A 23,506-nucleotide genomic window follows, 5' to 3' on the forward strand; every position below is an offset into this window, starting at 1 on the left:
CTATCTCAATTTATAACTCTTGATTGATCAACTTGTGGACGCTGTCACGGAATTTCAATTATTTGGTCAAGATAAACAGGTATGAGAGCCCGGATCTATGGATGCTATGGAGGTAATTCTAACTAACTCCCTATCTTTCAAGATTAAATCTCGCAAATTTGATCATTTCTGACTGTCAAAATGCCGACAACTATCCCGTACGACCCTAGTCTTATACTAGGCAATGTGGTCAACAAGGCGCACATTGAGCATCTTCAGAAAAAGGCGGACGCCCTAGTCCTCTCTGACGAGGCTCAAGAAAGTCTTAATACGCTTCTGGCCTCCAGACGCAGTCTTGACATGACTAAGAGTGAACTCTTCAATCTCGGGATCGATACCAAGGATGTTGACGACTCGGTGAAGAAGCTCAACGACGAAATTGTTGCCGCGGCCCAAGACTTTGCAAAGGAGAAAATTGCTTGCCAGGAAACGCTGAAGAAGATCAAGTCCACAAAGAGTGTCAACGTTCAAGTAGAGAGTCCTATTGATTATCTCAAATCGCAAATCAAGACGATGCCACTCGCAGTTGACTCCTTGAACATGAATGTGCAGTACTTCTCTGCAGAAACGCAAGGACAAGAGGATAATACCTTGGCAAGAACAGTCTCCGCATTCGTTTCTAGCTCGACCAAGTTTTTGGGCAATGATGCAAAGACGCAATTGGGTGCGGCTGCCGCTAAGCAAGTCAGCCAGCAAGTATCAAAGCATTCGGTCCGTGGTACCCTGGTTCTGGCTGTCTCGTGTACGCACAAGAATGCCTCGATTCTGGCTCCACTTGTGTTCAATGTGGACAAGGCCGTCAGAGTATGGAACCATCTCTACCAGGGTGATCAAATTGACACGAGTGCCAAGGGATTGTCGAATTTGGTTACCAAGAAAGACATTGTCAGCAATAATAAACTCAGTCTTGTCTCTGGAATGACATATGGGTCTACCTTTGTTGGTATGGTACACATCCTTGATACTGCCCGGACTGATGTATCGGAAAGTCTATCATCGGTCGTGGCATCCTTGCAGAAACAGATGGATGCTGGAGCCTGGTTTCAGAAAGCATCAGGTGGATATGGTGTGGATGCTAGCATCAGCGAAAGTGTCAAGAGTCTGCTCAGCACGCATGAAATCAGCTCCCATGTCACAATGCTTTCCATGGGTGTAATTCCCTCATTCGTTGCCAGTGACCTTAAAATGGGAATTGATCGCTTTGCCGAGTTCAGCCCGCAGACCAGCATGCAGGCAATCGCCTCCCTTCAGAATGACACCAGATCCGATCACGAGAGTGTCAAGCAGTCAGCGGATGCGGCGCGGAAGGGTGAACAAATGATCAACCTGAAGGGTGGTCAAATCAAGTCTGCATTGTCGGCCCTTGCCCATATCGACGGAGCTGCCAATAAGGTCCTCGACATCAACTCTATGATGAAAGCGTTCGACGACTATCTGAAGAAGGCCACCGAGGGCAATTCGGGCGTTCCAATTAACTACTACCTGAAAGATCTCACAAAGGAAATGATCGCAGAGATGTGGGTTGCCAAGTACTTTCCAAACCAGTACATGACAATCAGCAATGATGACAGTGCGTCTGCTCCACCTACGGCCACTGCTCCCACCAAGACACCTGAGGCTCAGGAGAAAAAGCCAGAATAATTGGAAAACAGGCCTTTGAGCATGAGTCCGATGGTATCTGATTGACAGCATTTGTTTGAGGTCTGTCATGTTGATTGATCTGGTTGTATGATGTTGTGGTCCTTTTTTTTTGCTCTGTCGTGATTTTCTGGGTGTTTGGACAAAGTTGGCCTGGTTGAGAATTCCCGAAGGTTTTTGAATTTTTTCCTCGCGGGCTCACATTCTATACACGAGGACAGCAGTCTGAGTATAGCTTTGAGACGGAATTGTGATTTTCAACAGCCATACATGCGAGGTACCTATAGGGTCTATACCATTTGTACCATTTGTATCAGTTGTTTTTTATTATGTACTACTACTGTATTGATGTTAAGATGCTTTTTAAATATCTTGTTTCTCTCAATTGATCAATTACTAGTAACTATTCAATTTTCCAAGTTTATCTACTTGACTTAAGTTACTATGACTTGGTAAAGCAGCGACCTGGGGCATCCGAATCGGGAAAATTGGAGTAGAAATCCAGAAGAACCAGTAGAGAGTAAGCGAACTAGCTAATAAACAATTAAAAACAGATTGCCGTACAAATTATAGGCTCTCGATAAACTACAAACCTTTCTTAATGAAGAATCAAATTGATTCAAGCTCGGTACTTGGGGTAGTTCGAATTTCCTTGTTCAACCCCATTCCCGGTGAATAAGCCGCATCCAAATTCCTTCGAATCCGAGCCGAGGTTCAATCGCCGACCGAGCTACATGATACATCCGTGGGGTAACTTTATGTCTTGCAGCGAATCCTTGCCTAATATCACCTCGAACTTACACCGTTCTTTTCCTTTTCTCGTTTCTTCCTCTTCTATATACCCTGAGACTTCGCACACCACATCATGTCCAATCACCAAATACTCCCCCCGGCTCGGGAGATGTCCGACTTCGAGCAACATGTCTACGAATGCACCTACCTCATAGGCAAGAAAGCTGCCGATGTCGTTCGTAACCCTGAGATCCCCCCTCAATCAACCTTGAACACATACTGACAAGCTCAAAAATTAGCGCTGGGATGTCAACGCCAAAGAATGCAACTTGCGCTTCGAATCTGCAACCCGCGGTCCGCCCTCCAAAGCCGCATTTACTTTCACTGTCACTCCCTCTCTCAGCAACACACTTGGAAGCCTGCACGGTGGGTGCGCGGCAACCCTTATCGATATCCTCTCGACTACGATCTTGTTAGGAGTCTCGTCACCCGGGAAGTTCGGATTTGGTGGCGTGAGCCGTAACTTGAGGTTGACTTATCTCCGGCCCGTGCCGATTGAGACGGAGGCAAGGATCGTGGTTGAGATTGTGCATGTTGGGAAACGGCTGGCGTTGCTACGGGCGGAGATTCAAAACGCTGAAACCGGGGCTGTCTGTGTTGTTGGAGAGCATGAAAAGGCGAATACGGACCCGGAAGTTGACCAGAGGATTTAAGATATGGAGTCTGGATCTACTACTGCATTAGAGATCGATGCTTTTCGGGGACTATTTTTTTACATATACCACCAGATACCCACCTACATGGATTGTTTTTGGGTGATTAGAATCTCAGTCAATATAAGAATCAAAATAAAATATGCGGAATGAATGATGAGAGACAGGTATATTTGCGCTTGCTACAACCTCCTGTTTAATCTGAACGGACCTCAGGGATCCTTGGAGGAAAAAGAAGAATTAACGAACGACGAAGCATCAAACATGTCCAAAAAAAAATATAGTCATCCTAGCATCTAAAGCCTTAGATCATCCCATTTGGAGGATATCTAAATCTACTCCTGAGCAAGTTGTTGATCCTCCCGGAGACCCTCAACCACCAGCTCCTCGCCAACAGCACGGCGGTAGATATCCCGAACATCCACTAAAATAAAATAGATCAGTAAAATGAATAATATGTGATGAGAGTAAATAGTAACTCAAGTCCTTACCATTTGTGGTCTCAAAGTGAGATGTGGCATCGTAGCTCTTGGAGATGAAGATGTTATCGTTGGTACCGTCCTCAAGAGGCTCGTAGAGTGGGATTGGAGGCGCCTGGAACTTTTCTTCAATTGCACCAAGGCGCTCAAAGCCTGGCTCGAGCTCCATGTGGGGGTTAGCGTCGTTCTCGGCGATAGTCGAGACGATGGCGATGTAGTAGCCCTTGGGGCAAACGTTGTGTGCGGAGGAGACCATGGCAATGTAGATATCTACAAACATCAGCAAGATATTTTTAGGGGAATAGAATCAATTACTGACCATGCTTGCGTCCAACCTGGGACTGAGGAATGATGAGCTGCAGCGAGTCACTGCTATCGGTCTTGTCGATGGGGTGCTTCAAGATGCAGATCGCCTTGAGTAAGTATCCGGTAACACGGACCTTGCCAGGGAAGTAGGAGGGATCGGCGATAATCTTCTTGGTCTTGGTTTCAAACTTCATAACCTCTGCGTTCTCATCACGATCCTTCATGGTGGCCTTAATACCGGAGACCTTGCCGTTCTCGTACAGCACCTCATCAATGTCGGTGTTCAACATGTAGGTACCTCCATAGATGGCCGACAGGCGAGCAAAGCCCTGGGGAAGCTCACCCAAGCCGTAGAGAGGGTAGATGTATGGGGACTTTCCGTACCGGGCCATGGAGTTGACGTAAAGACGAATGCGGTTGATGGCGTCGACAGCCATACCAGACTGGTTAATGTATTCGTCCGATGGGTACAAGGCCATGGAGTGGCCAACAAAATCACGGGTGTTCTCCTCAAGACTGAACTTATCATAGACATCCTTCATGGTGACGTTTTGGATGTTCAAGCCTATACACCGGTTAGTCACCGCACATGCCCGTGTCAACAATCCCATCACATACCCTGGTGAGTAGCAGGATCCTCCTCCTTAAACTCGCCAACCCACTCAAGGAACTTCTTGGCTCGGCGCTTCTCAAAGAGTCCCATGAGAGAAGAGCGCAGAGCCTCACCAGCATCCGAGGGCACCTTGGCCACGGTAGCCTTGGCACCCTTACCCTGCTGGACATAGCTGCCGGCAATCTGCTTGAACTCGAGATACCGGGTAACGTCGGTAGAAACCAAAATGTTTGTCAACTCGCCGTTAGCCATCAGCAGCTTAGGGACGAGATCAATGTTCCAGTCGTTGACGCGGCCGTATTTCTTCCATGGCTCCTCGCCAGCGCGAACATTGCCGTACTTCTTGAACAACTGCGGAGGCGGTCAGCAGAGACTCCTTCTCAATTTATTGGGGGTATCATACAGTTTCAATGTTGACGGAGGCTGCCTCTCTAAAGCAATTGTTAGCTATCGTTCATCAGTGGCGTCGTACAAAGCTCCGTTTACGTACCCTCCGTAGTGGTCATTGCGATCGATGTGGAGGACCTTGTTGCCCTTGACACTCAGAACACTGAATTGAAAAATCTAAGATTAGCAAAGGTCATGAGTTGGGGTATGGATCAAATAGCTTACCCAGATAGAACACACTCGGTCAGACCTGTGGGAGAACTTGGGTCAACATTTGGGGGAGGTGTGGAAATGGCGGGGTAACAACATACCAGTGCCGAGCACCACGACGTCGTATTCGGGCGCGATCTCATCCATGGTGGATATAACAGGATGATATTGGGGGTAGGATAGTTACAATGGGGAAGAGAGTATGCCGGAGGCGAGAGGGGGAAAGAAATGTTTCTCCTGGTATCTTGTCCCCGCGGATCAACAGAAGCGGTAAGAATGGGACTATTTGACGGGCCCCGCCACTAGTGACTTAGTTTACCTCATTCACGGAGCTGGACCTCTTCATAGAAAGCCCCCTTTCCCCTTTATGGGAAAATATACCTAGGAAGGCATCTAGATCACAGAACATAAGCCCCTGGGTTTATATTTATCTTGATCCATTTTCTAGAATCCTTAAACCCCCTGAGTGGAGTGGGTTGATGACCGCATACCTACTACCTAGTAGGTAGTAGGTACGGATATCTTAAAATTCAAGACCAGACAAGCTTCCAAGTTAGGTATCGCGTTGTTGATATTTTACATGCAGAGAAGAAGAAAAAACCTATATAGAAAACACAAAGATCAACCAGAATATGCTACAAGTTCCAAATGTTTTCCCAACCATTCATTACAATTGTAATTGGAACGACTCTGCCTTACGCCTTGGAGTCTTTGGTCTCATTCACCTCCTCCTCGGGGGCCTCCATGGCGTCTTCTTCATAGGCCGGGCGAGCTCCCTTCTCATACAGACGCTGTGCCTCCTCCCAAGCGTACCAGCGCTCACGCAAAACATGTTTGATGCTCTTCATGGTGACAAGGATCTAGAGCGATTGATTGATAAGCAAACCGACATTCAAGGAAATACGGATGGATCAATAGTTGATGATGATTGAAATAGCAAATGACGGAAGCCAAACAAGGGCTGCCAGAGCATTCGGGGAAACTTGAACTTACGGTTTTGTCACGACTGTCCGATTCGTGGTCTCCATATCCAGCCTTGAGGCGCTCTCTCTCCAGGTTCGATGTAGCGATACGGTTGCGTTCCTTAATGCAGACCCACCAAAGTTTGTGAAGATCATCCCAGCTCTTGTCTCGCAGTTCGGTAACAGCCCAAGGGCGACCTGAATCGGAAGTCAAAATACGTGGTTTCTTGCAAGAAGCGGAGTAGTAGAGAATGAATGCACTTACCAAAGGCCATATCGAAGTCCGGAACGCTCATAGCCTCACGAGACGGAGGGAAGAATCCCCAGAGTCCATGATCGGGGTTTTTGTCACGAGGAGGCAAGAAATCGGCTGACACGGGCTTCGGTAACGGGTACTTGGAAACACCAAGCTTGAATCGTGGGCCAGTGCGATGAATTGCTGATACACCACGCTTTCGGTTCATGTCGCGTCCTCGGCCAGCGGCAACGGGAGAAGTCGTGGAGAAGCTCGAGGATTGGGTGGATCGAGTCATCGAGAAATGGAGGGAAGGCGCCAGGTATGGCGGAGGCAATTCAGCCAGGGCTGAGGCCCCATACTTGGCCAAACGAGTGACAGCTGGCCGATGCATGGTGTTGGAATTGACGTCGACTGCAGGGGAAATGCAAGATGAACGGAGATGCTTTTTTTCGGACTCAACGGGCGGTCACGTGAACAACCATCTAAATAGTAAAGACTAAAGTGATGCTTTCACATCTGTAGTTTCAACACTTCGTGTTATTGTATTTCACTCGCTCGTGTCGTTTCAAATATTTCACATTTGTTTTTTATATATGCTATTACCGTTCAACAATAAACTTCCGCTGCACAACAGCTTAAGGTTGATCGTGCTCCCCATACTTTCTACAATATCCGCGCGCCTAATCACCCAATCGACTCGCTCCACCTCCAAGCGGAGCAGTGCCGCATCAAGTTGAAGAGGCCTTTCATAGTGGACTATCATCCCCCACAATATCTTGGTCGAGTTGATATTCTACCATTTTCAATCCCTGGTCACGTTTCAGAAAGTTTCTGCGACTGTCTCATTCAACTTCCTCCTCGATACGTTCACCATGAATCGACCAGGTGCGTCAGTTTCTTCGTTTAACCTCCGAGCCCTCATCCCCCGGTCTGCCCCCGCTATAAAGAAAATTGCCTTGTCGACCTGATAAGACGTTCTTTGCCAAAATAATGGGAAAGTATTGCGGGGGTTCTCCGTTGAAATCCATCAGAGAGTTTCATACTGCAATGGCAGCTTGTATCCTGATAGTCCCTCCATTTTGCGACCGAGACATTTTGACAGGGATCCTTGGACACATTCCTGGACTGGGCCGGAGCATGAGCACTGCGATATGAGATTATGTAGATCTTGCTAACTCCTTGTTCTCCCGTCCTAGGTCCTGGTCCGCAGCCGCTACTAGGCATGTCCGGATTCCCCGCGCCGCAGCAAGCACAGGCCCGAAACGCAACATTGACCTCCGCACGATTGCCAAACGGAAAACTGGGTACGTCGTCTTGGGTTTCATGATGGATTGGGTTGTGAGATGCCGGAGCTATGGGTGGATGCTAATACGTGGGGTGCTGATCTAGGTGGCGCAGCGAATTGGAACTTCAATCTGCCTGTGAGCGGAACTCCCACACTACAAACCAACCAGCACCGCAACATGGGAACTATGGGTAGCTTTGCGCAAAGCTTGACTGGCTCTCAGCCGGCAACACCGCTAGATCTATCGTGAGTGAATTCCTAGATGATCGCACAAATTACTTCGGCCTCGAGTCGTTGTCAAAATGCATAATTGTCGGGAAATTGACCGTGGGTTGTGTCTTCCAGCGAATTTCCTTCCCTTTCAGGCGCACCCCAACAATCACAATCCCAGAACCCTGGGCAACTTGTTTGGGCCAATGCAAGCCAGCGAGCTGCACAACACACTCCCGTACAGAGACAGCAGCACCTTCCTACCTCGCAGCCCCCCTCTCGAACCTCCCAGACCCAACCACATCCCATACAGCAGCCTTCGCAACCCCCTCACGATGACATTTTCCCATCTGGCGCTCAGTTTGCCAATCGATTGGATGACTTCAGGAATGGTGGGCAAGGCATCAGTAGCCAGCTTGGGGCCGGCACTCAGCCACAGACAGGCAACATTGATGAATTCCCTCCGCTAGGTCGAAATGTCGCTGCTGAGATCGGTCAAGATCGCCGCAGCTCATTGATGCAGAATACGGCGTTCGGGAGCTACAACACTAGTATGTATCGGGGTGCCCTTTTGTTGGTTGGGAGAAATAGTGATGTAAAAAATGAATTGCTGACCACAGTATGCAGGTATTGGAGCATCACGGTCGCCCGTTAACCAAGGATCCAATGGGATTTTGGGGCAGGATAAGGAGGTAGGTAGATCGGCGATCGTCTTTTCCAGGCCCCGCACTCACCGACACTACAGGACTTGACCAACACCCTCATGTCGGCTCGGCGTAACTTCAGCGACCCACAACAATTGCAGCAAAGGCAGCAGCAGGCTAGCGAAGGGCAAGATGTCCCGGTGGCTACAAATGGTCAAAGTGCAGAACAGCCAACTCTCGCACAGATGAGTGAACTTGACCGATTTGGCCTGGCTGGCCTGTTGCGCATGATCCACAGCGAGAACCCCGACGTGGCCGGTCTTGCTGTTGGTCAAGATTTGATGACCCTTGGCCTAGACTTGAACCAGCCTGAGTATGCACGCCTGCCTATTTTTGTACTTCACTTGACGATTAATACTAATGACTCTCGGTTGACTCTTAGACCTCTTCACACATCCTTCGCTTCGCCATTCGTGGCCTCAATGTCTGCCGTACCGCTTGAACAAGACTTCACCCTCCCATCTTGCTACAATGTTGCGAACATTCAAGCTCTCCAGTCCCGAATCCCAGGGTTCAGTGATGAGACCCTCTTCTACATCTTCTACAGTATGCCTCGAGATATCATGCAGGAGCTCGTCGCAGAGGAATTGATGGGCCGCAAATGGCGCTACCATAAGCTCGAGCGTTGCTGGTTGACACGCGATGATTCATATCCTGGCCCAGTTGATGTAGAACGAGGCGTAAGCGAACGTGGCGTGTACCTGCTGTGGGACCCTACCACCTGGAAGAAGATTCGTGTAAGTGCTTTTCACAGGGTTTTAGTGAGATCAGATGTGCTAACATATTCTCGCAGCGTGATTTCATCCTGCGCTATGAGGATCTGGACAACCGGCTGGATTCCAACCGAGTAATCAGTCGTGGCGCAAGCCAGGCGCATCATGCGTCATAAACTGACGTAGATGCGTTTTTGGGCCAGTCCTTTCTCGAATCGGAAAATGGTGTTTGGCTCCTTGTTCTATGTGGTCTTGCTTCAAGGGTGTTCGATCGTACAGTGTCGTTCTGGACATGGGCGCGTTTATTTAACGGGGAAATTAAATGGGCAATGTCATACAGTAATGATCTCACTTTGAATGGCATTTATGACTAACAAAATCTTTTTCATTCGTAACTTTCGTTCGAATTACCTACTACTACTCTGTAGTATGTTTCAATATAGTAGGTCTGAACCCAGTAATATCAATGCCCAGGTTCGATGACTACTACTTAGAAGGTGATGCAATCCTCGATTGTATTGACCATACACTATTTCTCAATCATATTGACATTCTGGTGCACATGTAGCTCTTCAACTACCAATCACCCAATATCTCTAGAGACTTATGACTCTGTCGAGCTAGGCTTCTGAGCTGTTGATAAAATCGCCACCCACTCCGTTGGCACCTCTCCGTTTTCTCCATATAGACCAATCAGGTACTTCTCCAATGCCGGTTTGAACTTGTCCTTGCTCTCCTGTCGCATTTCCTCCGTCCAGAATAAATTGAGTACCACAGGCAGCATGAACATGGTCATATCAACAAACTCGTCAACTGAAAGAGGGTTGTGTCTCGTGACCGGGTTAACCTTGATATCACAGAAGCCTCGGTCTTTGAGTTGGGCTTCGATCCAATTCACAGAACTCCATTGACCATTGCCGATGACGCTCAAAAACTCGTCGGCGGTGGGCCAAGGCAGGTCACTGGATATACTTGCAACTGCCTTTCCTGCAGCCAATAGCCAGCCAGCTGAATGACAATAACCTGGTCAGTGTATATCTCGAAGATATTTTCTTTACCGGCAAAGTTGTGGTAATAGTATGTTGACTTACGCTCTATCCAAGTGCTGAAGGCAATGGTTCCCCCTGGTTGCAAGATCCGGGTCGATTCTATAAACAAACCGGTTAGACCATACATAACTATCGGATGAAAAGAAAGCGAGCAAGCAATTGAACTTACCATCCAAGGCAGCCAAGCCTCGAGGAAGGGCCATAAAAGCTAGGGATCGGAAACACATTAAATCAGTAATTTCTAGGAGTAGGTAGTGCCCTCCAGCCAGAAATCACATACCAAAGGCCGTAAAGGCGTGAGTGAAAAGTTCCGATGGTAGCTTGGTATCTTGCGCGTCAACGGTCTTCACTTCTGCATTGAGCCACTTTTCGCTCTCTAGCCGACGTCGAGTATACTCAAGCATTCCAGGCGAGACGTCGGAGCATGTCAGCTGCCAGTTGGTCTTGACTTCGTGGTCAAGGTCGCGTTGAAGGATGCTAGAAATAACTCCAGTGCCACAAGCGTTGTCAAGGACCAAAAGCGGACAGTCTCGAGACGAGTGAGAGTCGGCTACAATGCCAGTCTGGTCAATCAGAAGTTGAGCGAACTCCCCGGTGACCTTTTCGCCAAGCCTGTAAGATTTGATATACTTGTCGTCATTGAAGAGAATGTTGAAATCTGGGCTTTCCTGGGCCATGATTGAGGATGTTGAGATTGATTGGTTGGCTCGGATGATTCAATTGTATGTGTGTACGATCTTCAATGGACCTCCAAGGTTTGATTCTTGAAGTTTGAGCACTTGAGGAGATGAATCCAGGTTCTGAGAAAACTTACTGACTTGAACTTCTGGGGGCCTTTATATATAGGCAATACAGGCTTCAATGTCCATACTACTATATACAATGGAAAAGGTTGGACATTTACAGAAGTGAAAAATGAAAAGTCTCCGAGAAAGTCTCCGCAAGCTAATCTGAGCTGGAAGCCTTGAACAAACTAGTAGTACTTGTGCTGTACATACTAGTAGGTTGTTGGAATCGAAAGGGAACGCCACCTCATCGCACATTAGGTACAGTACTAGGGTACCTTGGGATAAGGCGGAAGAGCTCATTGGTGAGTTGTTCCAAAGTGGAGAATTGTCTGTAACATAGTGCTTACTTGAGATGAGGTGAGATTGAGATAGTAGTAATACTTGGCGTGCATTTGACGGAGACATTTGGAAGAAAAGTGCCCGGGGCACTAGTTAGTAGTATATGCCAATGATAATTGTATGAGGGCTGCACGTGATGGATGTTGATCCTGCTTATGTCATTACTAGAAGGCGCTAGTGCAAAACGGGCAAACCATAAACACCTGATTTGCGGGCAAAACAACAATCGCGCCCCTCTTCATCTCCCCGACCTTAGATGTACTCCGCATAGCGAGCCGACTCGCTGTCGCAACCATGAGGATCACAGAAATTGTGATTGACGTATGTTACTCAACCTGTGCTGTTTCTGCGCTGAGCTAATTGATGGGCTGTAGGGCTTCAAATCGTACGCTGTGCGTACGGTTATCTCGGGATGGTGCGCAACTGATCCAGCTCCCCGGAATCAAAGTGCGGGAGCATGATCGCAAAGAGGATGGGCTAACCGGAAATCCAGGGATGAATCTTTCAACTCCATTACCGGTCTAAACGGCAGTGGTAAATCCAACATTCTCGATGCCATTTGTTTCGTTCTGGGTATCACCAACATGTCAACCGTCCGAGCGCAAAACCTCCAAGATCTGATCTACAAGCGTGGTCAGGCCGGTGTAACCAAAGCCAGTGTTACTATCGTTTTCGACAATCGCGATACCTCCAAATCTCCGATCGGTTTCGAAGAGTATGCAAACATCTCCGTCACCCGCCAGATCGTGCTGGGCGGCACCAGCAAATACTTGATCAACGGCCACCGCGCGCAACAGCAGACTGTCCAGAACCTTTTCCAGAGTGTCCAGCTGAACATCAACAACCCCAACTTCCTGATTATGCAAGGTCGTATCACAAAGGTGCTGAATATGAAGGCAGTGGAGATCCTGTCGATGATCGAGGAAGCGGCTGGCACACGAATGTTCGAGGATCGACGAGAGAAGGCGATTAAGACAATGGGCAAGAAAGAATTGAAACTGCGCGAGATTGAGGAACTTTTGAAGGAAGAGATTGAACCAAAGCTAGAGAAGCTTCGATCTGAGAAGCGTGCGTTCCTCGACTTCCAACAAACGCAGAATGACCTCGAACGATTGACTCGTCTTGTTGTCGCACATGACTACATACGCGGCGGAGAGCGGCTACGCGTTGCGGGTGAGGAGTGCGACAGAAAGAGGGAGACAGTGCAGACATTGGAAGAGAATGCGATCAGGCTGAAGGGTGAGATCGCACACTTGGAAGAAGATGTTAAGCGGGTCCGGTCCGCACGCGACAAGGAGCTCCGTAAGGGCGGCAAATTCCAAGGCCTCGAAGACGAAGTCAAGAATCACTCGCACGAGCTGGTTCGATTGACAACTGTCTTTGACCTGAAAAACTCAAGCGTAGTTGAGGAGAAAGAAAAGCGCAAGGTCATTCAAAAGTCCGTCAGTGATCTCGAGAAGGCACTGAAGGAAAAGCGAAAGATCTACGAAAAGCTTCAGGCCCAGTATGATGCCGCCAAATCCGAGCTTGATGCGCAGAATGTCGAGGTGGAACAGAAGGAGGAACTTCTTCAAACCTTACAGACAGGTGTTGCTTCCAAGGAGGGACAAGAAAGCGGCTACCAGGGACAACTACAGGATGCACGAAACCGGGCCAGCAATGCCTCCACAGAGCAAGAACAAGCAAAACTGAAGATCGCTCACCTTGAGAAGAGAATCAAGGAGGAGGAACCGCGAGCTAAGAAGGCCAAGGAGCAAAACCAAGGCCTTCTTAAGGACCTAGAGGGCCTGAAGGCCCAAGCTAAGAAGCTGGAGTCAGAGCTTAGTCGTCTAGGCTTTGAGCCTGGCAAAGAGGAGCAAATCTATCAAGAACAGGCTCAGCTTCAGCGTGATATCCGAGACCTCCGCCAACGTGCTGACGGTCTCCGACGAAAGGCGGCGAACATCGATTTCAACTATTCCGATCCTCATCCCAACTTCGATCGTTCGAAGGTTAAAGGCCTGGTTGCTCAACTGTTCACCTTAAACAAGGATCAAGTCCCAGCCGCCACTGCCCTCGAGATCTGTGCTGGTGGTCGTCTATACAACGTTGTGGTAGACTCCGCCGAGACTGGTACCCTGCTGCTTCAGAAAGGAAAGCTGCGAAAGCGTGTGACTATTATTCCTTTGAATAAGATCTCAGCATTCAAAGCCTCCGCGGAGAAGATCGGAGCTGCTCAGCAGCTTGCTCCAGGCAAGGTTGATCTTGCCTTGTCTTTAATCGGATACGATGAGGATGTGCTTGCAGCGATGAACTACGTCTTCGGCAACACCCTTATCTGCAACGATGCGGATACAGCTAAGAAGGTCACATTCGATCCTTCTGTCCGGATGAAGAGTGTGACTCTTGAAGGCGATGTCTACGACCCCTCTGGTACTCTGTCCGGTGGAAGCGCTCCTAACTCTAGTGGAGTGCTTGTAACCCTACAGAAGCTCAACGAGATTACCAAGGAGCTAAGGAGCAAGGAGCGCCAGCTTGCCACCTTGGAAGATAATATGAACAAGGAGCGCAAGAAGCTCGATGCGGTTCGATCAATCAAGCAAGATCTGGATCTCAAAACCCACGAGATTAAGCTCACTGAGGAGCAAATTAACAGCAACTCTTCTTCTTCAATTATTCAAGCAGTCGAAGAGATGAAGTCAAACATTGAGCAGTTGAAGAGTGACATTGCCAACGCCAAGACTCGCCAAGCGGAAGCATCGAAGGATATCAAGCGCATCGAGAAAGATATGAGCGAGTTCAGCAACAACAAAGACAGCAAGTTGGAAGAGCTTCAAACTTCGCTTAATGCTCTCAAGAAGAGCCTCACTAAGAATTCTGCTTCAGTAAAGGAACTTCAAAAGGAGCTTCAGTCGTCTCGGCTGGATTCTGAGCAGGCTGGAAGTGATCTTTCGGCGGCCGAAGAGCAGCTGGCCGAGTCAGAAAGCACATTGCAGGCTCAAGCGGAGGAGATCGAGTCTTTGCAGCGGGAACAAACTCGGCTCAAGGACGCCCATGATATTGCCCAAGCACATCTTGAGGACGAGCGGGCCAAGCTGACTGGATTTGATGATGAGCTTGCTGAGCTTGATGAGGCAATTAAGACCAAGTCATCGCAGATTACTGAAGAGGGCTTGGAGATGCAAAAGCTGGGTCACCAGCTCGAAAAACTCCAAAAAGACCAGCATACCGCCTCTCAAGCTGTCGCTCATATGGAGCAAGAGCACGAGTGGATTGCCGATGAGAAGGAGCAGTTTGGTCGTGCAAATACCCCATACAACTTCCAAAACCAGAATATCGCTGAGTGCAAGTCGACATTGCGCAACTTGACCGAACGTTCCCAGGGCATGAAGAAGAAGATCAACCCCAAGGTCATGAATATGATCGACAGCGTCGAGAAAAAGGAGGCTGCTCTGAAGAACATGATGAGAACCGTCATTCGGGATAAGAGCAAGATCGAGGAAACCATACTCAATCTTAATGAGTATAAGAAGGAAGCCCTTCATAAGACCTGGGTCAAGGTCAATGGTGACTTTGGACAAATCTTCAACGAGCTTTTGCCGGGCAGCTTTGCCAAACTAGATCCGCCCGAAGGCAAGGATATCACAGACGGCCTGGAGGTCAAGGTGTCACTGGGTAAGGTCTGGAAACAGAGCTTGACGGAGTTGAGTGGTGGACAAAGGTATGTCTCTTGGAACCAATTACCCCCTTTCCACATGAATATTTTTACTAATTTTGAAAAAGGTCTCTTATTGCCTTATCCCTGATCATGGCACTCTTGCAATTCAAGCCCGCTCCGATGTACATTCTCGATGAGGTGGACGCCGCGTTGGATCTGTCCCACACACAGAATATCGGACGATTAATCAAGACCCGGTTCAAGGGATCTCAGTTTGTCGTCGTATCTCTCAAGGATGGCATGTTCCAGAACGCCAACCGTATCTTCCGCACCCGGTTCAGCGAGGGTACCAGTGTCGTTCAGGCATTGACCCCTGCTGACATGAAATAAGTATCATGAGAATGTGTTTATTGATCATTGGTTTTGTCTATTCTTCCTTTTTTTTGTTCTTTTTTGTATTGTTCTAGCCTGGTGCGAAGCATTTACTATTTGACAGCTCATTGGACTGTGGCAGCTGGTGTTGTATGGTTTTGAGTGTTTGGTCTGGCTTCTTGGTTGGGAAGGGATATCGGTTCATGATCTATCTATGCATGATGAAGACTTTGTTATTTTTATTTTCTTGCACAAGATTTTTTAGTTGTTCTCCTCAGAGATAAGTCAGGATTCATGTGGATTTTGATTTTCTTATATGAGGGTCGGATTAGATGAACAGTTGATCCAACTTGGGATTCTGTATACATAAACTTGCAAAAACGGTGAACCTTGGAACATTCAATGTTAGGAACAAGCGTTAGCCTTTGTAATCTAGGTCAGCACGTGCGCTAGAATTCGCCCCCGAAACTCCTCCATCAGCAAAGCAACTTGAGAGTTCCCTCTTTATTATAACTACTAGCACTGCTAAGAAACACGCTCTCTCGGCCCGGACTTGATCGTTGATACGGTTCCCGAGGTCGGCATCCCAATCCACATGACCTCCTGCCCAACCCGGAATTACTCCGCCTTCGCCCGCACTCTTTTGACTCAAACCAGACAACCTTCAGAGCGCAAATCGCTCACGGCACAATGCACGAAGATGAGCCCTCACTCAACATCCCATCGCTCCTGACATTAGCAGTTGTATCTTACTTCGTGCTACGATGGTTCTTTAATCGCGACGAGGGTACTAGCGGAGGCCGGCCCCGCGGTCGTGGCAATGTTGTTGATCCAGCCCAAGTAGAACAGATCGCTCAAATGTTCCCTCAGCTGAGCACTCGCGATATCATGTGGGACTTGCAGCGCAACGGTGGCAGTGTTGCGGCGACGACAGAACGAATCCTGGCTGGGCGGGGGCTGGAAACGGTATGTTTTGCGACTCTCCGATGTCATCATTCATAATACTCGTCCACCCCGCTATCTCTCGGATCAGAATTGCCTTCCATTCTGATTGTTTTTGCATACTGATCTCTTGTTCTCTAGCCTCCTCCGTCATTTCAACCCCAGGTTGTAACGCCCCGCGGGCACGGGGCTACCCCGGCTCTGGCTACATCGACGGCTGCGACAGCGTCTAAGGGGAACGGACAAGACTTGATCTCTCGGTACAATCTCAGTGCGAAAATCGTGTCCGAAAGTGAAGAACCCCAGCCGCCCGCTTCCACAAGTGCTTGGTCTCAGAATAAAGAGGAGCGACAGCGTTTGCTTCAAAAACGCCGAGATGAGATGATTCTGGCGGCGCGGAGGAAGATGATGGAGAAAGGCAAGGACCCAGCCCAATGAGTTGAATGTCCATCTTGTTAAATAATTGCACCATCTTGATTTCGGACTCTTTGTTTCCTGACGAAGCTTGGCACAAAATCGCTCATACCTATTATGTTTGCGTTGGGGATTTCTCCCACTCATTCATGGCTTGCGGGATGTTCCTCTCTACTTTCGAAATGTTTTGTACTAGAGCGTTTTGCATGCTTTACGGTGTTGGGTATAAATTGAAATAGCTTCTTGAATTGATGGATTGAATCAATGGTTCAAGATGAGAGCTCGAGACCAACCAGTCCTTCAACCTTGGAAGGTTCAAATGTTCCAAGGTTATCGTAAAACTGAAGATATAAAAGATCAATGCCCAGGCGGGTCTATAGGTAGATATGATTATGAAAATTGCAGCCACGCCACTCCAGGGTTTTTCGCATCTAGGTATGGAAACTTCATTCTATGCAATCGCCAGGTGACCATATGTACCTGGCCGTTATGAGAAGTATGTAAAAAAACCTGGAACTCATGAATAGGCATTGAATCTTCCCAAAATGGAAAAGGAAAGCCGAGATTTGGCAGCCATTATCCTGTACGTATGCACCTTGAAACGCCAAAAAAAACCAATGTAAGACCGCCCAATGGAAAAATCCAGATGCAACGCGTTTAAAACTCCATATAATCCTCTTCCTCATCTTGGGTTCCATTATACCCACTTGCACGTTGCTCAGCCAGCTGTTCCCGTCGAGCTTGCTCCTTTGATGCGCCAATTTTCCTTATCTTTGAGTTAGCTCAAACAAGTCTTGAAAATTCATAATTGAGTATGACTTACCGAAGATTATCGACCACGCCGACCAGGAATCCACGTTCCTCGCCCAACTCCATGGCACCAACACCTGTCAGTGCAACGCCGCCACCACCAGTTGCAGCCGAGTCTAATACATCTACACCAGAGCGCATTTTGGACATTCGTACCTCGCGCAAGTCCTTTAGCAACCGTCGGATTTGATCCGGGTCGACCAAGTCATCGCTCGCTACATCAAGAAGCATGTTCCCAACCTCCACCCAATGAAATGGCAACGATGGGACCTCTGAAGCAGACGCTCTCGCTTGGGCAGTATTTTGCGGTAGAAAAGGTGGCGCAGCCAAATATCTATCACCGTCCGGCGTGTATTGTGGTCGAGCGACGGCCTCTTGTCCTTGTTCGTGGAGACTAGGTTGGCCAGGGAGCGGGGGTGGAGGTGAGAAAGCATCTTTATAATCTGGGTGTCCAGACTCAATTTCGAAAATCAACGTAAGCGGTTCTGGGTGTAGCCATGAAGGGGGTATGATGTTGGCACGGCGTTGACGTTTTAGGAGCATCGCAAGCCAGAGGGGAACGGAGGCGCGACGAGGTGGACCGAGGGGTTCGATGGGGCCCTGAACGAAGTCAATTTGGTGTTCTGGGATATCTGAAGCCTCAAAATTGGGATTGATTTACTTACTCCAAGCAACTCCAAAGCCTCCAGACGCTGTCGAGGCACGATGGTCACCGTCTCCATCTCTGCCAGGAAAGCGATCTCCGAGGGCGCGATGCCCTGTGGGAGAGGGAATGCCATTACTGCGTCACGATAATAAAATGGACGCCTTTGTGGACATAGTATCCCGTCAATTGGACAAATATCTAGGCCTTCACGCCGTCAATGCGGCCTGATGGTCTCGTCGCGGCGGGATCGAACCGCGGCGGGATGCTAAATGCGTTGTTTGGCGTGTTTGCAACTTCGATGGGGTAGCTTCTCGTACACGTAGATTCTTGTCCGCTCCAATCTCAATTCCAAAATTCCTTAGCTATTTGAGCTTGTTAAGTGTTGTTTGGAAGCTTCGGGCTTTGTAACAAGATGAGTTCCGCTCTAGAGTCAAATCTGAGCCGCGCTGCGCGCTACGCCATTCCATTCGCGCTGGTGTTCATCCCGCTCTGGAGGACCAAAGTCCAATCCGAAGTCCCCGAACCATACCTTGACGAGGTATTCCATGTCCCCCAAGCACAGGCTTACTGGGCACACCAGTGGACACATTGGGATCCCAAAATCACGACTCCGCCCGGCTTGTATCTGTGGTCGTATCTGCTCTGCGCCGCATTGCTCACTCTCCGCGGGTCTCCGACAAAGCTCACGACCGAAGCTCTCCGCACCACGAATGTCGCCACTACCGCCATTTTCCTTCCCTGGAGACTCCAGACCCTTTCGGATGCAGTGCATAACGTGAAGAATAACCGGACTCTGGGCGCTTGGCTGAGCCATTCCGTCTTGAACATATGTTTGTTCCCGCCGCTGTTCTTTTTCTCCGGTCTCTACTATACCGACATTCTTGCTCTCTTGGTCGTGATTGAAGCGTATAACTGGGATTTGAAGAGGGCAGCTGGAACTGGCTTTGCGGCTTTCTTTTCCACGCTGGGTTTCCTCGTTTTTGGACTAGCTGCGCTTGCTTGCAGGCAAACGAACATCTTTTGGGTCTCGGTCTTTCTAGGTGGGCTACAAGTTGTTCGCAAGATTCGAAAGTCTTCCGAGGCATGCAAATCGTCTGCTTTCTCGGATATTGTGAAGGGTGGTCTGAATAATGAGATCTACGATCCTTTGGTCTCGGAAGCTTCCTTGACAGGTAGGTTTGACCAGCACTGGTTCATCCCACAAGTATACTAACTGAATGGTCAGATTATTTCAAAACTGCCATCTCATTTGGAACTGCTGGCCTCAGCAATCCGATCTCCACTGTGGTTTCGATCACACCACACATCATTATTCTCGGAGCTTTTGGTGCATTCGTTTTTTGGAATGACGGTGTGGTGCTTGGTAGGTTATCCACATTCTGACTTGATGTTCAAATCGAATACTTTCCAAGCTAACAATGTCCTGTAGGTCATAAGGAGTTCCACACAGCTGGCATCCATTTAGCTCAAATGCTTTACATTTGGCCGTATTTTGTCTTCTTCTCTTGGCCACTGCTTGTCATCCCTGTGGCTAATGTCATTCTCCCAAGTACATTTTTGCCTAAATATTTCAACTATGGTTTCCCGGAGAAGCAGCGACGCCTTCCCAAGCTCATCGCTGTTTTGGTTGTTCTTCCTCTCATGCTTGCCATCGTCCATTTTAACACCATTGTACACCCTTTCACTTTGGCCGATAACCGACACTATGTCTTCTATGTGTTCCGCCTTCTACTGGGTGTCCACCCTGCCGTGAAATATGTGGCTGTTTTGGTTTACTTTGTCTGTGGATGGTCCGTTCTTTCGGCCTTTGGTTTCTCTATTATTCAAGCGCCGCCACGACTGCTGCGAATTCCCCAGGCTCCAGCTCCAGCACCCGCACCTGCCCCGCCTGTTGCAACACCTGCCAGCGATCCAGCTCAAGGGAACAGAAAGACACGCCGAGCCAACGAGAAGACCGCAGCCAAAAAGGAACAGCAACCGAAGAAGTCGAAACCGAAGACTAAACCGAACCAGCCCGATCCTGTGGCGCTCGAAGCATATGCCAGAGTTCAAGAAGGCCTCATCAAACGTCGCAAGGAGCAGCCAGGCGCTCCACGTGTTAGCTTCGTTCTCGTGTGGCTTGCAGCTACTACCCTGTCTCTTGTAACCGCTCCCCTTGTGGAGCCCCGCTACTTTATCATCCCCTGGGTGATGTGGCGCCTGCATCTCCCAGCAATGCCGAGCCTTGCTGCATTCCGGAAGCAGCGTCCGCAAACTGAAAAGGAGAGAGAACTTGTTGATCTGGCTACCAATATTCCCAAATTCGTGGAGACTGTCTGGTTCCTGGTCATCAATGCAGTGACTGGATATTTCTTCCTGTACAAGGGCTTTGAGTGGCCCCAGGAGCCAGGCAAGATCCAACGGTTCATGTGGTAATGTTCCAAGGCTGACCTCGAGAACGTCTGGAAACGATGCCCACATAGAACTGCTTGTATGAGTAGCTGTATAACACTTCAAAATTTTGTAACTAGTAATACATATATACTTTCTTCAATCTTTTATCTCTCAAAGTCCAAATTGATCTCATGCTTTCTACTTATTTAAGCAGGAGTGTAAACAAAAGTGAGATCGTTGTACAGGTAACAGTAGTAGTATATACTACTAGTGCTAAGTAATTATTATATTGATTTCCCAATTGGGACTAGTGCGTGTTCTGCCAGACCGCGCGTAGTAGATAGTGAGTGAGTCGTGATACTTTCGTTTCTCACCTTCCACAACACGAATTACCAGCCTTTTGCTTCTCTGTTGCTCTTGATCCTTCTTCTGCTTCTCCCTGTAGTCAACTGGTAATTTATTACAGGGAGGAGCACTGACACAGAAAAACCCCAGCGACAATTGTCATTTGTGAACAGATTTACGTGCATACTAGTAGTAAGTCCAGAACGTACTCTCAAACCTCATCTCAAAATTACGCGTCACGCAGGCCACAAATTCGAGGCCGCTCGCCCCTCATGGCTTCCTCACGCAAGCGTTTGAGAGTCTCCTTTAGTCTCCCCCCAGAGGAGGATATCCCCTCTCCATCGTTGCCATCTCTACAAAGGACTGTCTCGCCACCTCAAAGCAAACGCTCCAAGAAGCCCATGGCACATGGAGCCGCAAAAAACCAGACCAATGCCCACCATCCGAGTCTGATTTCTTCTCCCTTCGAACTCACCCATATCAAAGATCTCCCAGACAAAGAAGGTCTCAACGATGACACAGTCAAACTACGGGATATTCTTGGGCACCCTTTGATCAAGGAGTGTTGGCAGTTCAATTACTTGTTTGATGTTGATTTCATGATGTCCAACTTCGACCAGGATGTCAGAGGCCTCGCACAAGTCAAAGTTGTTCATGGGACCTGGGAGGAGAAATCATGGAATAAAATGACCATTGACGTTAGTATAACTTGACCCTTTGCTGGGAAAGTTCATTAATATACTGGGTGCAGTTTGTGGCTTACCATAAGTAGGAATCATGCTCTCGCTACCCGAATGTCAAGCCCATTACGGCCATTCTGCCCGAACCCTTTGGAACTCACCACTCCAAAATGATGATTATCTTCCGACATGATGACCTGGCTCAGTAAGTTTCCTTTTCCTTTTGGCTTGGAAGATATATAACATTGTTGCTGATCATTCCAGGGTTGTTATCCACACAGCCAACATGATTCCACAGGACTGGGCAAATATGACACAAGCGGTTTGGCGATCTCCGTTACTACCGCTGCTGGGCCCGGGGAGCACATCCTCTTCACGGGAAGACACAATTTTAGGATCAGGTCTACGGTTCAAAATGGATCTTCTCGAATATCTGCGGGCATATGGTCTCGAAAAAACCGGACCGCTAGTTCAGCATCTAAGTCGGTTTGATTTTAGTGCAGTGCGTGCTGCTCTGATTGCAAGTGTGCCCTCGAGACAAAAGCTGAATGGCTTGGATTCCAACGAAGCAACATTATGGGGCTGGCCAGCTCTGAGAGACCTCACGACCCAGGTGCGCTCTAAGGTAGCCGGACAGAGTCACAAAGACTCTCAAATTGCTATCCAGGTATGAATCTTTAATACGTCTGGGATAAAAAGGGAGATTTCTAACATCTGTCAGGTCTCATCGATAGCTTCTCTTGGTAAAGATGACCAATGGCTCAAGAACTTTTTCAAAGCTCTTGCACCGAGATGCAACCACCCACCAAATTGCTCAATCATATGGCCAACAATGGATGAAGTCGCTGATTCCTTGGACGGTTATGCATCCGGTGGCTCACTCCACATGAAAACTGAGAGTGCAGCCCATCAGAAACAACTTCAATACTTACTCCCGCATTTATGCCAGTGGTCCGGGGATTCAAATGTCATTCACCCATCTGCTGGGGACGACAACCCCAAGCGCAAGGCTGGCCGTGGCCGCGCTGCGCCGCACATTAAAACATACATTCGATTTTCCGATGCGTCGATGAACACCATTGATTGGGCCATGTTGACATCGGCAAATTTATCTAAACAGGCTTGGGGTGCGGTCCAAAATGACAAAGGCCAAGTGAGAATATCCAGCTTTGAGATTGGGGTGGTCGTTTGGCCGAAGCTGTACATTGATTCCTCTTCGCCGTTGCCTACACGCACTAGGAAGCCTCCGAGCGTGCTGATGGTACCTTGCTTCAAGCGGAACCAACCTGAACCTTCCAATCTATCTCCAAAAATTACTACTGTGGTTGGATTGCGTATGCCATATGATCTTCCTCTCACTCCGTATGGCACACATGATGAGCCGTGGTCTGCAATAGCGCTGCATCAGGCAATCGGTCTGATGGGATTTTGATCCATGTTACAAGGAACTTGACTTCTTTATTGTTGCATTGATAGTTTGGTCATTAGTATTGCTTTAATTGCGCCAAGCCAGGGAGGATGACAGTTACTTTATCCGCTTAACTCTTGATATAGATTAGTATGAAATGAAATAATACATACCCATCAATTGATGATCCATCCAGATGTCCTGAGAGAATATTATGTATATCTACTAGGTAGTAGTAGTAAGTAGTAGGCATGCCCAGAAGGCCCTAAGGGTTGAAAATTTCAAGGTAATGCCCAGATGTAATAGTGTTATGTTCCGAGGTTACATAGTCTGGTAGGTTAGTATCAATTGATTTTTTAAACATCAATGCTTGTTTATGTGTATCATCACCTAGGCAGTAAATGTCAAATCTGATAAACTCAAGTACGCCTACCGATGCAAGTCGATACCAACACTGGTGAAAACACTCGCTAT

The 23,506-nt window shown here is 48.3% G+C and overlaps 11 protein-coding genes across 11 annotated transcripts; 7 read left to right on the forward strand and 4 right to left on the reverse strand.

The window, feature by feature from the left end:
* Nucleotides 1–180: 180 nt before the first annotated feature.
* N7466_008226 (uncharacterized protein) lies at nucleotides 181–1,680 on the forward strand (the record flags this gene model as incomplete). Its single annotated transcript, XM_057167615.1, has 1 exon — nucleotides 181–1,680. The coding sequence occupies one exon, from the start codon at nucleotides 181–183 to the stop codon at nucleotides 1,678–1,680; it is 1,500 nt and encodes a 499-aa protein (XP_057018246.1).
* Nucleotides 1,681–2,542: 862 nt separating this feature from the next.
* On the forward strand, nucleotides 2,543–3,122 carry N7466_008227 (PaaI family thioesterase; the record flags this gene model as incomplete). The annotated part of the gene is made up of 2 exons (XM_057167616.1): nucleotides 2,543–2,644; nucleotides 2,709–3,122. The coding sequence occupies 2 exons, from the start codon at nucleotides 2,543–2,545 to the stop codon at nucleotides 3,120–3,122; spliced, it is 516 nt and encodes a 171-aa protein (XP_057018247.1).
* A 335-nt stretch (nucleotides 3,123–3,457) lies between these two features.
* N7466_008228 (secretory pathway gdp dissociation inhibitor) lies at nucleotides 3,458–5,264 on the reverse strand (the record flags this gene model as incomplete). Its single annotated transcript, XM_057167617.1, has 8 exons — nucleotides 3,458–3,546; nucleotides 3,614–3,871; nucleotides 3,921–4,472; nucleotides 4,526–4,871; nucleotides 4,924–4,951; nucleotides 5,011–5,070; nucleotides 5,133–5,157; nucleotides 5,219–5,264. 8 exons carry the CDS (start codon nucleotides 5,262–5,264, stop codon nucleotides 3,458–3,460), a joined length of 1,404 nt encoding a protein of 467 aa, XP_057018248.1.
* A 548-nt stretch (nucleotides 5,265–5,812) lies between these two features.
* mrpl4 (mitochondrial 54S ribosomal protein uL29m) lies at nucleotides 5,813–6,708 on the reverse strand (the record flags this gene model as incomplete). The annotated part of the gene is made up of 3 exons (XM_057167618.1): nucleotides 5,813–5,977; nucleotides 6,111–6,277; nucleotides 6,345–6,708. The coding sequence occupies 3 exons, from the start codon at nucleotides 6,706–6,708 to the stop codon at nucleotides 5,813–5,815; spliced, it is 696 nt and encodes a 231-aa protein (XP_057018249.1).
* Nucleotides 6,709–7,189: 481 nt separating this feature from the next.
* On the forward strand, nucleotides 7,190–9,405 carry N7466_008230 (NOT2/NOT3/NOT5 family protein; the record flags this gene model as incomplete). Its single annotated transcript, XM_057167619.1, has 8 exons — nucleotides 7,190–7,202; nucleotides 7,514–7,621; nucleotides 7,707–7,848; nucleotides 7,948–8,363; nucleotides 8,440–8,504; nucleotides 8,558–8,829; nucleotides 8,899–9,253; nucleotides 9,310–9,405. 8 exons carry the CDS (start codon nucleotides 7,190–7,192, stop codon nucleotides 9,403–9,405), a joined length of 1,467 nt encoding a protein of 488 aa, XP_057018250.1.
* A 428-nt stretch (nucleotides 9,406–9,833) lies between these two features.
* Nucleotides 9,834–10,955, reverse strand: gtmA (gliotoxin thiomethyltransferase; the record flags this gene model as incomplete). Its single annotated transcript, XM_057167620.1, has 4 exons — nucleotides 9,834–10,237; nucleotides 10,321–10,377; nucleotides 10,448–10,486; nucleotides 10,559–10,955. The coding sequence occupies 4 exons, from the start codon at nucleotides 10,953–10,955 to the stop codon at nucleotides 9,834–9,836; spliced, it is 897 nt and encodes a 298-aa protein (XP_057018251.1).
* Nucleotides 10,956–11,699: 744 nt separating this feature from the next.
* On the forward strand, nucleotides 11,700–15,432 carry N7466_008232 (condensin subunit SMC2; the record flags this gene model as incomplete). The annotated part of the gene is made up of 4 exons (XM_057167621.1): nucleotides 11,700–11,726; nucleotides 11,780–11,820; nucleotides 11,899–15,105; nucleotides 15,168–15,432. The coding sequence occupies 4 exons, from the start codon at nucleotides 11,700–11,702 to the stop codon at nucleotides 15,430–15,432; spliced, it is 3,540 nt and encodes a 1,179-aa protein (XP_057018252.1).
* A 672-nt stretch (nucleotides 15,433–16,104) lies between these two features.
* On the forward strand, nucleotides 16,105–16,794 carry N7466_008233 (CUE domain-containing protein; the record flags this gene model as incomplete). The annotated part of the gene is made up of 2 exons (XM_057167622.1): nucleotides 16,105–16,380; nucleotides 16,498–16,794. 2 exons carry the CDS (start codon nucleotides 16,105–16,107, stop codon nucleotides 16,792–16,794), a joined length of 573 nt encoding a protein of 190 aa, XP_057018253.1.
* A 633-nt stretch (nucleotides 16,795–17,427) lies between these two features.
* On the reverse strand, nucleotides 17,428–18,359 carry psf2 (DNA replication protein PSF2; the record flags this gene model as incomplete). Its single annotated transcript, XM_057167623.1, has 3 exons — nucleotides 17,428–17,536; nucleotides 17,594–18,180; nucleotides 18,246–18,359. The coding sequence occupies 3 exons, from the start codon at nucleotides 18,357–18,359 to the stop codon at nucleotides 17,428–17,430; spliced, it is 810 nt and encodes a 269-aa protein (XP_057018254.1).
* Nucleotides 18,360–18,638: 279 nt separating this feature from the next.
* Nucleotides 18,639–20,641, forward strand: alg10 (dolichyl-P-Glc:Glc(2)Man(9)GlcNAc(2)-PP-dolichol alpha-1,2- glucosyltransferase; the record flags this gene model as incomplete). Its single annotated transcript, XM_057167624.1, has 3 exons — nucleotides 18,639–19,398; nucleotides 19,452–19,589; nucleotides 19,656–20,641. The coding sequence occupies 3 exons, from the start codon at nucleotides 18,639–18,641 to the stop codon at nucleotides 20,639–20,641; spliced, it is 1,884 nt and encodes a 627-aa protein (XP_057018255.1).
* A 575-nt stretch (nucleotides 20,642–21,216) lies between these two features.
* On the forward strand, nucleotides 21,217–23,056 carry N7466_008236 (tyrosyl-DNA phosphodiesterase 1; the record flags this gene model as incomplete). The annotated part of the gene is made up of 4 exons (XM_057167625.1): nucleotides 21,217–21,642; nucleotides 21,717–21,829; nucleotides 21,889–22,291; nucleotides 22,346–23,056. 4 exons carry the CDS (start codon nucleotides 21,217–21,219, stop codon nucleotides 23,054–23,056), a joined length of 1,653 nt encoding a protein of 550 aa, XP_057018256.1.
* Between the last annotated feature and the right edge of the window lie 450 nt (nucleotides 23,057–23,506).

The sequence above is a fragment of the Penicillium verhagenii genome (genome assembly GCF_028828195.1).
Source record: "Penicillium verhagenii strain IBT 33310 chromosome Unknown utg000008l_segment0_segment0, whole genome shotgun sequence".
NCBI lineage: Eukaryota > Fungi > Ascomycota > Eurotiomycetes > Eurotiales > Aspergillaceae > Penicillium > Penicillium verhagenii.